General features: G+C 37.3%; 1 protein-coding gene across 4 annotated transcripts in view; it reads left to right on the top strand.

Annotated features, from left to right (window-relative positions):
• sema5a (sema domain, seven thrombospondin repeats (type 1 and type 1-like), transmembrane domain (TM) and short cytoplasmic domain, (semaphorin) 5A) overlaps positions 1–13639 on the top strand; it is a 148079-nt gene that overhangs the window by 67565 nt on the left and 66875 nt on the right. For all 4 annotated transcript variants that reach the window (XR_005622044.2, XR_016149226.1, XM_089125679.1 and 1 more), the window contains 4 exons: positions 2785–2847; positions 6522–6620; positions 10310–10523; positions 13258–13543. Coding sequence is in view for 2 of the 4 variants with exons in the window: in XM_089125679.1 (XP_088981805.1) it covers positions 2785–2847; positions 6522–6620; positions 10310–10523; positions 13258–13543 (662 nt within the window). In the remaining 2 variants the exon portion in view is untranslated. The remainder of the gene's footprint in view (positions 1–2784; positions 2848–6521; positions 6621–10309; positions 10524–13257; positions 13544–13639) is intronic.

The raw sequence follows: 13639 nt of genomic DNA on the forward strand, positions 1-13639 counted from the left end.
GGAATTTAACACGATAAAACGAGTTGCCAAGTAAAACATCCAAGTGATTTCAAACATACTGAATTGAGTCTTTTTATGCTTGAATGGACAAAAATACACACACAATTATGTAAAAATACCTGTCTTGGCAAATATCCTAGTAAACACAGTTGGTCATCTCTAAAGGGTGCATTGCGCAACATTACATGTTAAAAATAGCCGTTTTTCTAACCCATACATGCAACAATTGCCTGATGGGCTGAATGAGCCCTTCTCTGATCAATGCGATTGCCTATATAATCCTGTTCAGTAAAATAAATAAGAGGGTTTCGGGATGGAATTTGAGACTGGGCGTGACGTCGCGCGTTCACGCTCGCCTGGCTATGTCTGGAAGGTTTGTGTATTCACCGCCATTCTCCGTATCAACTTGAGCAATAAAACTTTAGTCAACTTTCGACAAAAGTAGAAGATGGATGGTGCAAAGAGACTGGCTTGTAGTTCATTCACCCCAACGCGAACTCCACGTAAGACAAAGAAAATAAAACTTCTGTCTAGATCCAGGAGTCGGAATAAGACGAAAATCAACATCGGGAAAGCTTTCAACACATGGAGAGATCTCCGGTCTGCTCTAGGGCTCAAACAGGTCCTATACAAAGTAATAACTTATATTGTTCATGAACGTGTTTGCATAATAATACAATCATAAGTGGATACAGTAAGCACATAAAACAGTTCAACATGGAGATAGATGGAAATAAAAGCCAAAGTTTTCTACTACCCCTGTTTTACCCTCACACATAAGTGTGTAATTTACTCAAATGCAATTCTTTTCTTATATTTAAAATGACTTGCAGATTTATAACTTTATTACCTCTGAAGACATTATGACTGTAACAAAAGATTTGTGCGGCTGATGCTTCTTTGGTTATGAACAGCACACCTCTGGTTGCAGTTTCGCTTGTCGCCAGAGGGGGCGTAGTTCTGTAAAAACTCAGAGACTTGCGCAACGCACCTTAAAGTGAACATATAAATGTGAGAAAAATAAGAATTTGTCACGATCATTCATCATCCCTGATTGCTGTCAGCTGTGTCTCATTATCTCACCCCATATAAGCCTCAATCAATACATGACTCAATTCAATTCAGTCACTCATTGCTACAGTAAGTCTTGTATGTGTCTGTACTGCATTTCTGAGCATTTCTCTAGTCTCCTGTGTCTTAGTTTTGGATTCTCTGCCTGTTCCCTTGGACTTCTCTTATTTGCCTCTGCCCTGGACTCTGTTATTGTTTGGTTTTTTGGATTACAGTTGTTTATACCCTTTTATTAAATACTGCATTTGGATCTTCAACCCATGTGTTTCGGAGCAGTATATGCCTGTATCATTATATTCAATTCATGTATTGGGTCTTAAAGTGATAGCAGCATAATATACCTTACTCTCGTGTGTCATTAATGTAAATCAACAACAAAAGATAAAGAGAAAGTCACTCGCAGCTCTTCACTGAATAACTTTTGTAGCTTTAACAAGGATTCATCTCTTTAATTTGTTTCTTTGTATTTCCTTGTGATATTCCTTGTAATTTTTTTGCATTTTTTTTTCTTATTTATTGTTTACTTTATTACTGACTTGTCTTTAATAATGTTTGAACTTTACATTAGTTAGGCTAGTAGTTTTTGCTGTAGCTATCGGCATTGCAATTCAAAAATGGGGAATTTTCACATGTATCTAAAATGTTGGTGTCAAAATAAGTGTACAACGAAAGCAATAACTGTTTATTTAGTTATGTGTGTGTTTGTTTGTTGTTTGGTTGATTGGTTGGTTGACAGGGCAAGTGAAATATTTGGCAGGGCTAGTAAAATTTTGAGCCACTGGCCCGACTGGGCCAGTAGAATTAAACCTTAGGGTTGAGCCCTGCTGTTTCCAAAGGGTCATACTCTGTAGTACGAATGGGAATAAGAGCTGTTCAGCTTCAGGCCAGTGTGACATAACAATCCCTTCACATAAAGCCATGATCGAAGGCTCTCTAGACAAGTAACATCTCAGCCAGCAGCCACAGGGCTTCTGCTGTGCTCTAGATCACTTCAAAATGAGGTTACTGTCTAGCCGGATTCGTGCCACCTTGGGGAATGATAATTTCTTATTAATTTTTCAGTTCTGAAAAGCATGAAAATGGTTGCTGCGCCTCTGTAAGGGATTGCTTAATTGTTTTTTGATAGTTAGCGGCTGCTTTTACTTGGCAAGCTTAAAGTCTCACACGTCTGGTTCCGAGCCAGAGATCTCATGGTCAATAAATGTGAGGAGCTCATTTGATATTAAAATCCATTTGGAGGCAGTTTCCGACATCAAGCTTGGCATTATCCAGCAGTTCAGTGCCAGCGGTGAAATGTGAATGCAGCCATAGTCTGCGGACGCTGTCATTGTCTCCGGGACCCTCATCTCTCAGTGAAGAAAAAAAATCCTGTTCCTCTGAAAAGCCTGTTGTTTTCCCAGAATGCCAGGGAGCTGAATACAAGTGATTATCATCCAAGATCGGCCTGCTTTCTATTGTCGAGTTCATTTATCCTTTCAGTGACAAATCGATAATACCTATCTAAACACAGAGATTCAATTAAAAAAAAAGAGTTTATTTTACACTATATTCTAGTGCTCAGAAATTTAAGAATCATTTATAGGCGTATTTCAATAGTCTGATGTAGCAGATTTGATTTTTCTTTTATTAATGATGAACACACACCACTTTCCAATGTTAGCAGGAAAACATATCATTTCTCTAATGTTCTTCTTCATGTGTGTCTGCTTACAGGAGGCAGAATGGCATTGCGATGAGTTTACCAAAGGAGCCTGTTTCAGTCGGGGCAAATCAGAGGTTAGTATCATGTGTAAACTCCCCAAACATTTCACATTTTTGAATTCAATGTGTGAATTATGTAAGGAATTTTTAGGGGGACCCATTTTTTTGAGGTAATTTTGGAAGCAAAATATGCAAATGAAATTGAGTTTAAATTTGTAGCAAACAGAAATTACACTAGCATTTAAATTTTTTATCATAGGTTTATAGAGCAAAGATGCATTAATTGAACCATTAAAGATATCTATGATGTGTTAAATGATGAATACATGCTGTTCTTTTAAATGTTGTATTTAACAAATATTTAGTGGCACAACTTTGAAATTCAAAGAAATTAAAATAACCATAATAAGAAAAAGGAATTACAACCCTTAAATACTACCTTAAATGTAAAAAAATAATTCAAGTGTAAAACTTTGTTTATTGCAAGTGTAAAACCATGAAATCAGCTATGTATAACCTATTTATGTTTTGTTGATATATTGTCCAAGACTGATCCTTACAGAAACCTCTCAAGCAGCATCCTGTTGCTATAGTAACCTCCTCAGGCAATGCGATTTCTGTTTCCATTTGGCCCCACATGGAAATATGAGCTAACTTAACTAGTAATCTGACCTTTGTGGTTTCTGAAACTTTGTAATATCTTTGTTTTGTCTTCCTTTGGTAGGGGAACTGGAAGTGAATTCAAACCTCCAAACCCCACTGTAATTCTCAGCCAGAATGAAGGTTGTTTTAAATGTTAACTGTACTTAAGAAAGTAATCGCCCTCCTAAAATAGCAAACCCATTATTTATGACTCTACTCTTGCTCAGGCAATCCCATGTCTCTTCCACTTTGCTATGGAGTCATTTCCATGGCACTATACAACACTGACTCCCTTGTGTTTTGAAGACTGACTGAATCAGATCAGATTTGTGCTACAAAATGTTTCTTAAATCTCCTTAATATTTCACTTACTCCAGCTCTGTCAAACATGAGACAGAGGGTCCCCCTTTGCTTTATAGTGTGCTTCACTGAGTTAAGCCATTCTAAGTCATATGGGAGCTGTATAGGGACTGTGTTGCAGACCATCCTTCCAGTCTGGGCCGAACCCCAAGGTGTATTTCTAGTGGCCCTGTGCGGTTTCGGCCTGTGCAAACGGCCCCACCAGTGTTTTTTTAATTCGCTTGTAAAAAGTGTGCTGAGGCCCATAATAAGATGGATTACTCTGACCAACATTTGAGTGTAATTCAGAATTCCAGGCGGTGGCTGTCATAACTTGCTTGCAAAGAAGCCTTTCCATATTATCTGCACATGTCGTAGCTCAAAATATTTTTATAGTTGTAGTTCATCCCCCCCAAAAAATTACGTTTGTTTCCAAAAAAAGTCATTCCAGACTTGTGTGACTTTCTTTCTTCTTGTTAAAAAATGGTTTGTAATGGTTTATGGTTTAAAAAAAATGGTTAAAAATGGTTTATTGACACTTTTTTATTATTTTACAGTATTTTTAATTGAATTCTATGTGAAATTGTCTTTTTCAACCCCTGCATTTTGGTTTCTTTGAGTCTGTTGCTTCAAGAACCAAGGAAAGCGTTTGATGGAGTGAATGCTGTTCTGTCGACTTCATTTTGTTTATAATGCAAACAACAGCCACTATATTACGCTGTGGAGTGTAGCCATCTGTCAAGGGTTTTCATAAACATGTCACATTGTGATGTGCTAGGCATATTTAATCTCAGTTTATTTACACATACAGCAAAGCAATGCCCCCAGCCAAATTGCATTAGCAAATGTAAATCATCCTTTTCTTTTCAAGACTCCAATAAGTGCATGGAAATGAACGGTTTCACGAGTTAACAGCCATTCTGATGAGGAAATAAAGTTGACCCCCTCAAGCACTGCCTTGGAACACCTTTAAATCAACAGAGAGAGAGAGGGAGACGGGGTGACAGGGTTTCAAGTACTTGAGACAAATGTGATTTACTGCCTCAAAAAGCCTTGTAAAACACACTGAACTGAAGCAATATAATTCAAGAAGTCCTAAACACAAATGTTACTTAGCTTCTGCACTGTATGGGCTTCACATTTCTGGAAGTTTTGCCTTTAAAGTACCCCTGAATTCAGTACAGTTAACCCTTAAACCTTGTGCATCAATTAAAAAAAGTTACTCATAGATACATAGAGGACAAAAATGTCCATGTCAAAAAACTGTTGTCAAAATGTTAAGCTTGGGAGCACAGACTTAAGTTTGGGATCATTTTAAAGAAGTTTAAGCAGAAGATTATTGCTGAAGTAAAAATTATGTTATATAAATTATATATTTTATGAATTTTATAAATAAGTTGAACTCTAAAACAGCAAGAAAATCAAAGCCATTTATGATTTGTTATCACAACATATTTAATCAACTTAAATCATTTTTGTAGTTCATATAACATAATATTTTGAGTTTCTGATGATTAAATCAATCTCTTTCATTGTATTAACTAAACTTTTCCATTTCAATGAACTTAAAAAATGTAAGGCAACCAGGTTACTTCATTTTTTAAGTTAAACCAACAATATTTTTTTACAGTGCATAAATCTAAACAAGTTGTATTCCAAATTTGAGGACGATATCTCAAAAAACAAGACAAAAACAAAAAACAAACACGTCAGAAACACCCACGATTTCAAACCACGTTTTTGAGACCGTCTTTAGTTTATTACCATTTTAAGGAGAAAATACTGAGCAATGGTGTTGACTGAATGTGTTCATGGATTGTCTTAAAGCACATTAAAAACACCACATAGACATTTAAACAACTTTAAAAACTTGATGTTCAGGGACAGTTTAATCAGTGGCCATCTTGGAAACAACACAGAAATCTATTTTGTATTTCTGTTTTTTTTTTTTTGTTTACTTTCTATTCATTAAATAATTTGTATCACAGTTTCCATAAAAAATATTAAGCAACTGTTGAAGGTCATTTTTTGATACATTTTGCAAGTATTGTTAGTGTGCAGGATTTCCTTTTGTTTGTTTTTTTCAACATTGATAATAAGAAATGTTTCTTTAGCAGCAAATCAGCATATTACAATGATATCTGAAGAGTCATGTAACACAGAATACTGCAGTGGTGCTAAAATTTTACCTTTGCTGTCAGGAATAGATTGCATTTTTACATTCATTAAAATAGAAACACATATTTTAAATGGTTATAATCTGAAACAATGGTAGTGTAGCTTCTACTTATTTTAGTGGAGAAAGAGAACTATACAGTAATTATTTGTCAAGATTGCATTTTGAAATAATGCAGAATAATGGTCTTACTCTATGTTTTTTCTTCATTCAATGATTTCACTCATACAAATATAATATAATATATTATATTAAATCAATATAAATATTTTTTTGGCAAAATTTTGTATTTGTGATGCTAATAGTCATCAAGGTTGTTTTGAAACAATTCAGGAAGCAATTCGTTTCCACAAAAAAAAACTGTATTTTTCAGACTGATCCAAAACGCTTTAGAATAATCAAACTCTGTCAAATAGCTAATTGGCTCTTTTAAAAGAAATGTGGGATTTCTATTTGTAGTGTGTTATGATGAGTTGACATGGTGTAAATTGGTATTCATTTATTTATTGCTAAATTTTGTATTTGTGATGTTAATTTGATGAGACACTAAAACACCTAAACATATCTTCCCTTATGTTTTTTTTTTTCACAGGAGGAGTGCCAGAATTACATCCGTGTTCTACTCGTCAACAGTGACAGGCTGTTTACATGCGGAACAAATGCATTCACTCCTATTTGCACCAATCGCACGGTAATGTAAACAATGCATTCAGTATAATGCAGCGGCTTCCTGACCTATTACTCTTGCTTTGTCCCAGCTTTCTCTCCCCCATTGACCTCTTTTGACATTTTCATCGCCGCGTGGGCAGTGTAGCATAGCATGTGGTATTTCAACCAAAGCCTGCGGTTTATTTCAGAGTTTTCTTCATGCTTCATCTCAACAGAAGCTTTCTTGAGATCTTGACAAAAACAACAAATAAGGCCTGTTTTTCTAATATGGTAGGGACTTTAAAGTTATAGCGGAGGATTTTCTTTTTCCGGGTGGGTAGTCTATACTATTGGTCCACCTAAGTGTCAATCATTCTGGTGATATGTTTACGTAAGGCCGTCGTATGTGCTCATCCCTATGTAGTTTTCACTTTCAGGTGTAATATGTCGGAGTTGCGGTTTCAGCCATTCCTTTGAAAATGGCTGAGGGTCGAAACAGAAAAAAATGTATACGAAGTGTATGATAAGAAGAGAAAGGCCACAGAATATAGAAACAAGACCAGAGAGATTTTGGGTTAATATCACATAATGGCGTGCGCTAAAAGCACAGGTTGGGCTTCTCACTGATGCCGCAGTCGCGAAGATTCTACTAGACAGGTAAAGTTTGTCATGCTATTTGGAGAAATCAATTTAAAATCACTAGTAAAAAATAATGCAAGCTACTTAGCAATGCTAGCCCTGGCACAAGTCATGCACCGCATAGACACGGTAAACATCTCAATTTGTCTGAAGTAGCCTTTTGACCAAATGATAAATGGTATCACCCTGAAATATTCTAAAACCTTGTGTGTTCATGTGTTCATATTCTAAAACCTTGTGTGTTTATTATTACACAAATGCAACAAGCTACTTCTCCATTACATATGCAACTATGTATAAAAATAACGTATTATTAACAATGAGACATATTAGGTTAAGGACCAACGTAATAGACTTGTTATATGTTGCCATGTAATGTAATTGCGATTTGCAAAATAGTTTCCTCAGAACGTATTTCGTGTGATACAGGGTTGCACATACCATGTCTTGAGTCCTCGGTCACTCAATCGATCAGTATAATAAGTAAATAAAACACGGAAGGGCATTTGACATGTTGTCTTTTTTATGAATGTTTTTGAGTTAGTTTATAATTTGCAACATAATTGTGTAAGGCGTAAGACGTTCCCTCTCGGGAGCAAGAGTGTTGTGTTTGTCCATGTGCATTTTTTTTTTAAAAATTGGAGAGGGCGGGTCTTCTCTAAAATTCGGAAAGATCCTCCGCTATACCTTTAAGACTATCTCTAAGTCCTGTGTCTTTTGTGGAAAGTTCACACTTGTTATGCAGGTATCGTGCATTTGCACTTTATCTTTGATTTAAAAAAAAATCCAACGCATGGGTTGCAGAATAGTTGCTACCTATCGCAATAAGTGCCACTCACTGGAGCTGATTGAAAGATAAGCATCTCCGCCAAGTACATTTACTGACATCCCCCATTATTCCCCCTCACATCTCCTAGTTTTCATTCATGCATGTAAGTCTCTTGTGCTCAAACCCCTGAATTTGAATGACTGGATTACTTGTCTATCCTTTCCTCAAACCTGATAATGAAGATGACAGTCGATTCGCGTACGATGGCAATCATCTCCTCTGTGGCTCTTTGAAGGATGGCGGAAATTATTGACTCAAAGCTAAATCACCCCAGGGATTTACCATCATGAGTACCTGGTGCCAGCAGGAAAGGACTTAGCGCAGCCAGGAAGGCACGTGTGAAAAGTCTCCATCTTGTCCTTGTAACGCCGCCAAGTGAAGCTGCATCTTTAAACAAGCGGCTATCGAGACTGTAGTGCCGCTCGGTGTCTAGCGCAAAACACAGCTGCCAGTGTCCTGAAGAGGAGTCTTTCAACCCTCTCCATTAATGTGCATTATGGGTAGCGTGTCCATATCTACGAAGGCTTCCGAATGTCATTTGTCAGAAGGTGTTCCATCAATAAACGCCTTTCATCTTTCTTCGCGCCCAAGAAAAGGCACATCCGTTCAGGCTTTGGCTCGGGCCGAAGTATCTCCCTGGCACCGGCGCTTAAAAAAGACTGCCTCGCCTTGCCAAACATGCAAATTCGCCCGATTTTATTGCCAGCTAAATGGGCCCGTGGGTCCTGAAGGAAGCCGAGACACTTCCAGCCATTCGCGGAGGTTTTCCTTCGAGCCAACATCAAGGATAATCCCTCTTTACATTGATTACACAGGGCAAGTGTTGCGGCCGTCAGCTGCATGTAAGATAAAAGCATTCAAGAGAGGCCACACAGGATCTAATCCGCCTTCGGGATAGACCAAGCACAATGCAGTATGTCAGATTTCCTGCTCCAAAAATAAGCAAGTCACTGAAGGCATGACATTTCGTGCTGCATAGATAAATTCACTGCAAGCATAGCTCAATCCCAAAACCATTCACTTGTCATTTTTCTGGTAACAGATAGGCTACCAGATGCATGGAGAGTCATTATAGCAGAAGCTTTAATTTGATTTTTCAAATGCGTTTTTGATGCTAAATGGTTTTAATGGCATTACTGTATACATAATAATAATAATAATGATGATGAACAGGATTTGGCTGCTTTCGAAGTAACCAAACTGACTACTCGTCGAAATCTATCCCTTGTGAAAAACAGAAGCAGTCCTTTAAATCAGTGTTTTTGAATTCAAGGTCCCCCCCATTGTCCACGATATTCCAAGTTTTCTAAAAATTACTGTATTAAACGCTTCCTCGTATATCCAGGTTTTCCAAGAAGCGACAATCCTGGTTTTTCTAAGACATTTACCTTTACATTTATGCATTTTACAGACACTTTTATCCAAGGTACACATTTTTATCAGTTCTTCCTTTACCTAGGAATTGAACTCATTACCTTTGTGTTGCTACAGTAGCGCCATGCTCTACAGTTTGAGCTGAATTAAAATAAGAAAGTTATTGTTTTGTAGTTGTTTTGGCTTTTTGAATATCGTTTTAAAGCCTTCTTTGAGGTTGAGTCCAGTTGAAAACCACTGCTTTAAACCGATGTGTTTCGCTAATGGCTTCTCTAGTACAGTAGTTTAGATGGAGTGACTTTCTGGGTGTGGGCATGAAGGAACAGAAATCGGTTTTAAAAAAAAAAACATGGACCAGCACGAAAAGTCAAACCCGCTTCCTGTGGTGGCATATCCCTTGTGCTTATTGTATACAAATGGAAATTACCTCCCTGTCATGGTAGCTTCCCTTTGCTGGCTAAATGTCACGCTAAGCGAGAATCAAGACTTTGCCGTACTGCACATAAGGACAGAACGGGTGTGTTGCGAACGATTAGCATTTAGCCATTGCAGTCGCCACTAGGCATGACAACCAAGTAATGAGATAAACACTTTTACCGTCTCACAAAACAGCACATGACTCGTCTGGAAGTAGGCCGAGCGTTTCCACAGTAATAGATGATTCAAACGGTGAAATCATTTTCACTGCCACATCAGCTCCTCGCATATACAAAATCAGAAGAGCTTCGAGATTTACGGCATAGAAACATTTGGACATATTTTCTCTGCTCAGACAAAATTATTACAGGTCTGGCTAGATTTTTTTTTGTGGTCAATCTCTATATTTACTAGCATTTCAGGTATAAGAATTGCAGTCTTTGTGAATTCAATCTCTTTGTTTCTCTGCACAGCTGACCAACCTCACCGAGGTTCATGACCAAATCAGTGGAATGGCACGGTGCCCCTATAACCCCCTGCATAATTCCACCGCCCTCATCACTTCCAGCGGGGAGCTCTATGCCGCCACTGCTATGGACTTTTCTGGCAGAGACCCGGCAATTTACCGCAGCCTGGGTGGACTCCCTCCTCTGCGTACTGCTCAATACAACTCTAAATGGCTCAATGGTAGGCTTGAGCTATTGGATGAAAAATGTTTGATTGAATTATGTAATTAGGTTACACCTTATTTCGATTGTCACTTTAGACATTCTACTAACTATAAGTAACTTTTCAACTACATGTCAACTAAGTGTCATTACAGTATTAGTAGGCTGTAGTAGACTGTCAGGTGTTAGGGTTCAGGTTAGGAGAACAAGTTGACTTGTAGTTGCTTAGTTACTTACAGTCAGTTGAATGTCTGTTGGGGGACCAACAAAATAAAGTGTTAGCAGATATTAAGCTGACAGTCTACTGATACTCTAATGATAGTTAGTTGACATGTAGCGGCAAAGTTACTTATAGTTAGTTGAATGTCTAAAGTGGACTATCAAAATAAAGTGTTACCTGTAATTGTAATTGACATTGCAAGAAAAAAAAAACTAAGTACATTAATAGCAATCAAGTGACTAATGTGGTTAAAGGTTTTAGGAAAATGGCATTTCATGAAAATTTGCTTCTCTATAGGGATAGTTCACCTAAAAATGAAAGTACGGTAACACTTTACAATAGGGTTCCATTAGTTAAAGGAGCTGTGTGTAAGATTGTGGCCAAAACTGGTACTGCAAACACTTTCAAATTACTGTTGAGGGGTGTATCCCCTCCCCCTGACTCGAGGTTGCCAGATAGGCTGCAGGATCCAACCTTTTTTTTACCAAGACATTTGTGGTAACTAGAGCAGAGCTGGCAACCCGGATGCTGCAACACTACTGACTCCGTGATTGGTAGATCGGTGGAGGGTGGAGCATCAGACCGAAACACAACATGACAACATCAACCTCAGTTGAGGGCTGCAGCTTAACTTTTTAAATGACAATATCCAGGCTGGACTATTGTTGTCAGTGATATAAGTATTTGAAATGAACATGATTTTCTGATTATTTGAAACACATTTCTTACATACAGCACCTTTAACATTAGTTAAGGCATTAGTTACCATGAACACCTCTGTTCAGCATTAGTATGTATTTGTTAACGTTTACTCACATATGTACTAATGCATCAATTCACCTTAACGGCACAATTAGTTAACATTATGCATTAGTTAACATGAACTAACAATGAATAAATGCCTGTAAATAGCTTTACAGTTTTGTAAGGTTAACTTACTGTACACATTTACATTGGTTTATGTAGCAGTTGACACACTCTTGTATGAACATTTTTGCTCACCATGTTACCAACACTTAACACGTAGCAGCACTCTCTCATGTATATAAGGCATTGATTTGTTGTTAAATATAATTCAACAGCGGAAAACAAATGTTAGTAACACATCAGTTAATGTTTAATGGTGTACACTTTACTGTAAGGTTTATACATTTCCTTTATAAATACTTTATTAATGGTAAGTCATGTCAATAAAGAATCTACAAATGTTAGTAACACAGCAAATAATGTTGAATAGAGTACACTTTACAGTAAGTTTTGTAAATTCCATTAGTAAATGCTTTATTAATGGTAATTAATGTTTAAAAAAGAGTCTACAAATGTTTGTAACACATCAGTTAATGTTGAAATAGTGTACACCTTTTACTAAATCCATTAATAAATACTTATTTGAATGCAAGTAATGATAGTAAAGCGCAGTAAGTTAACCTTACAAAACAGTAAAGCTATTTGCAGGCACTGTTCATAGTTAGTTTATGTTAACTAATGTATTAACTAATTTTGCTGTTAATGTGAATTGATGCATTAGCTCATGTGTCAGTTAACGTTAACAAATATTAACTAATGCTGAACAGAGGTGTTGTTCATGGTTAGTTCATGTTAACTAATGCATTAACTAATGGAACCTTATTGTAAAGTGTTACCGAAAGTTCTGTCATCATTTACTCACCCTCATGTAGTTTCAAACCTGTACGACTGTCTTACTGTAACACAAATGGAGATTTAGGCAGAATTACACTTTCGTAGTATGGAAAAAAACATTTAATGATATAGGAGGAGTAAATGATGACAGGTTTTTTTTTATTATTATTAATTTCGAGTGTGCTGTTGCTTTAAGTACCACGTCTTTTTTTAAGAACCCTGATTCTTTCATTTTCCTGTGCCGTTTTATGATTTAAAGACATCTGTAAGAACAATATAGATGCAAAAAGAAAGATGTAACTTAACAAATAATTGTACATAGTTGGGAAAGAAAAATCAATTTTCAACAATAAGTTGTTAACTTCAAATGGTGTGTTTCAAATCAACCTCGACACTAATTTAGTTCTTTCAGTAACTTCATCAGTCATTTGAGATCACGAGTACCTCATCCTCAAATCCCATAAACACATACTAATGTGACATTTTCATATCTTATGAACCTTTTACTGTAGAGATTGTTCTTTTGGCCTACTCATTGATTTTTTGTTTTCCTCCATCATGTTGTGCAAATGTGCTAAGCTCCTCACCACAAAAGAAAATGAATTCCCTGTCAATCACCACCACATACTCACTTTGATTCTTTCAAAGTTGGCCATGACAGTTATTCTTTTTGCTTTTAAGAAGCTTGTCCTTTCATGTGTTTTGAATGGGGAATGACAATTAAACGAGTGAGCACGATTTGATCGTTTCTCACCGTAACCTTTCTCTTCTCCCATGACAAATGAGTTTGTCTATTACCTAACCATAAGATTAATAAATGCATCTCGATGGGCCAGCGGTTCTGCTCCATGTGCAATCCGTTATTAATCACTGTCATCCTGTCCCCCGTCAGAGCCCAACTTCGTTTCCTCTTATGACATCGGCAACTTCACCTACTTCTTCTTCCGTGAGAACGCCGTGGAGCATGACTGCGGCAGGACGGTGTTCTCTCGCGCCGCCCGCGTCTGCAAGAACGACATCGGGGGCCGTTTTCTGCTGGAGGACACCTGGACCACCTTTATGAAGGCCAGGCTGAATTGCTCAAGGCCGGGCGAGATTCCCTTCAACTACAATGAACTGCAGGGAACCTTTTTCCTGCCTGAGCTTGAGCTCCTCTATGGCATTTTCACCACTAATGTGTGAGTAATGTACGGTTTGATCACAACAGTTTTGAAGATATCTGCTGTTATCTTCAAGGTTTCAAACCACAGAAGTCATCTTATAACCCATTATTT

The sequence above is a fragment of the Pimephales promelas genome, chromosome 22 (assembly GCF_988280905.1).
Source record: "Pimephales promelas chromosome 22, fPimPro1.hap1.1, whole genome shotgun sequence".
In the NCBI taxonomy this organism is placed as follows: Eukaryota; Metazoa; Chordata; class Actinopteri; order Cypriniformes; family Leuciscidae; genus Pimephales; species Pimephales promelas.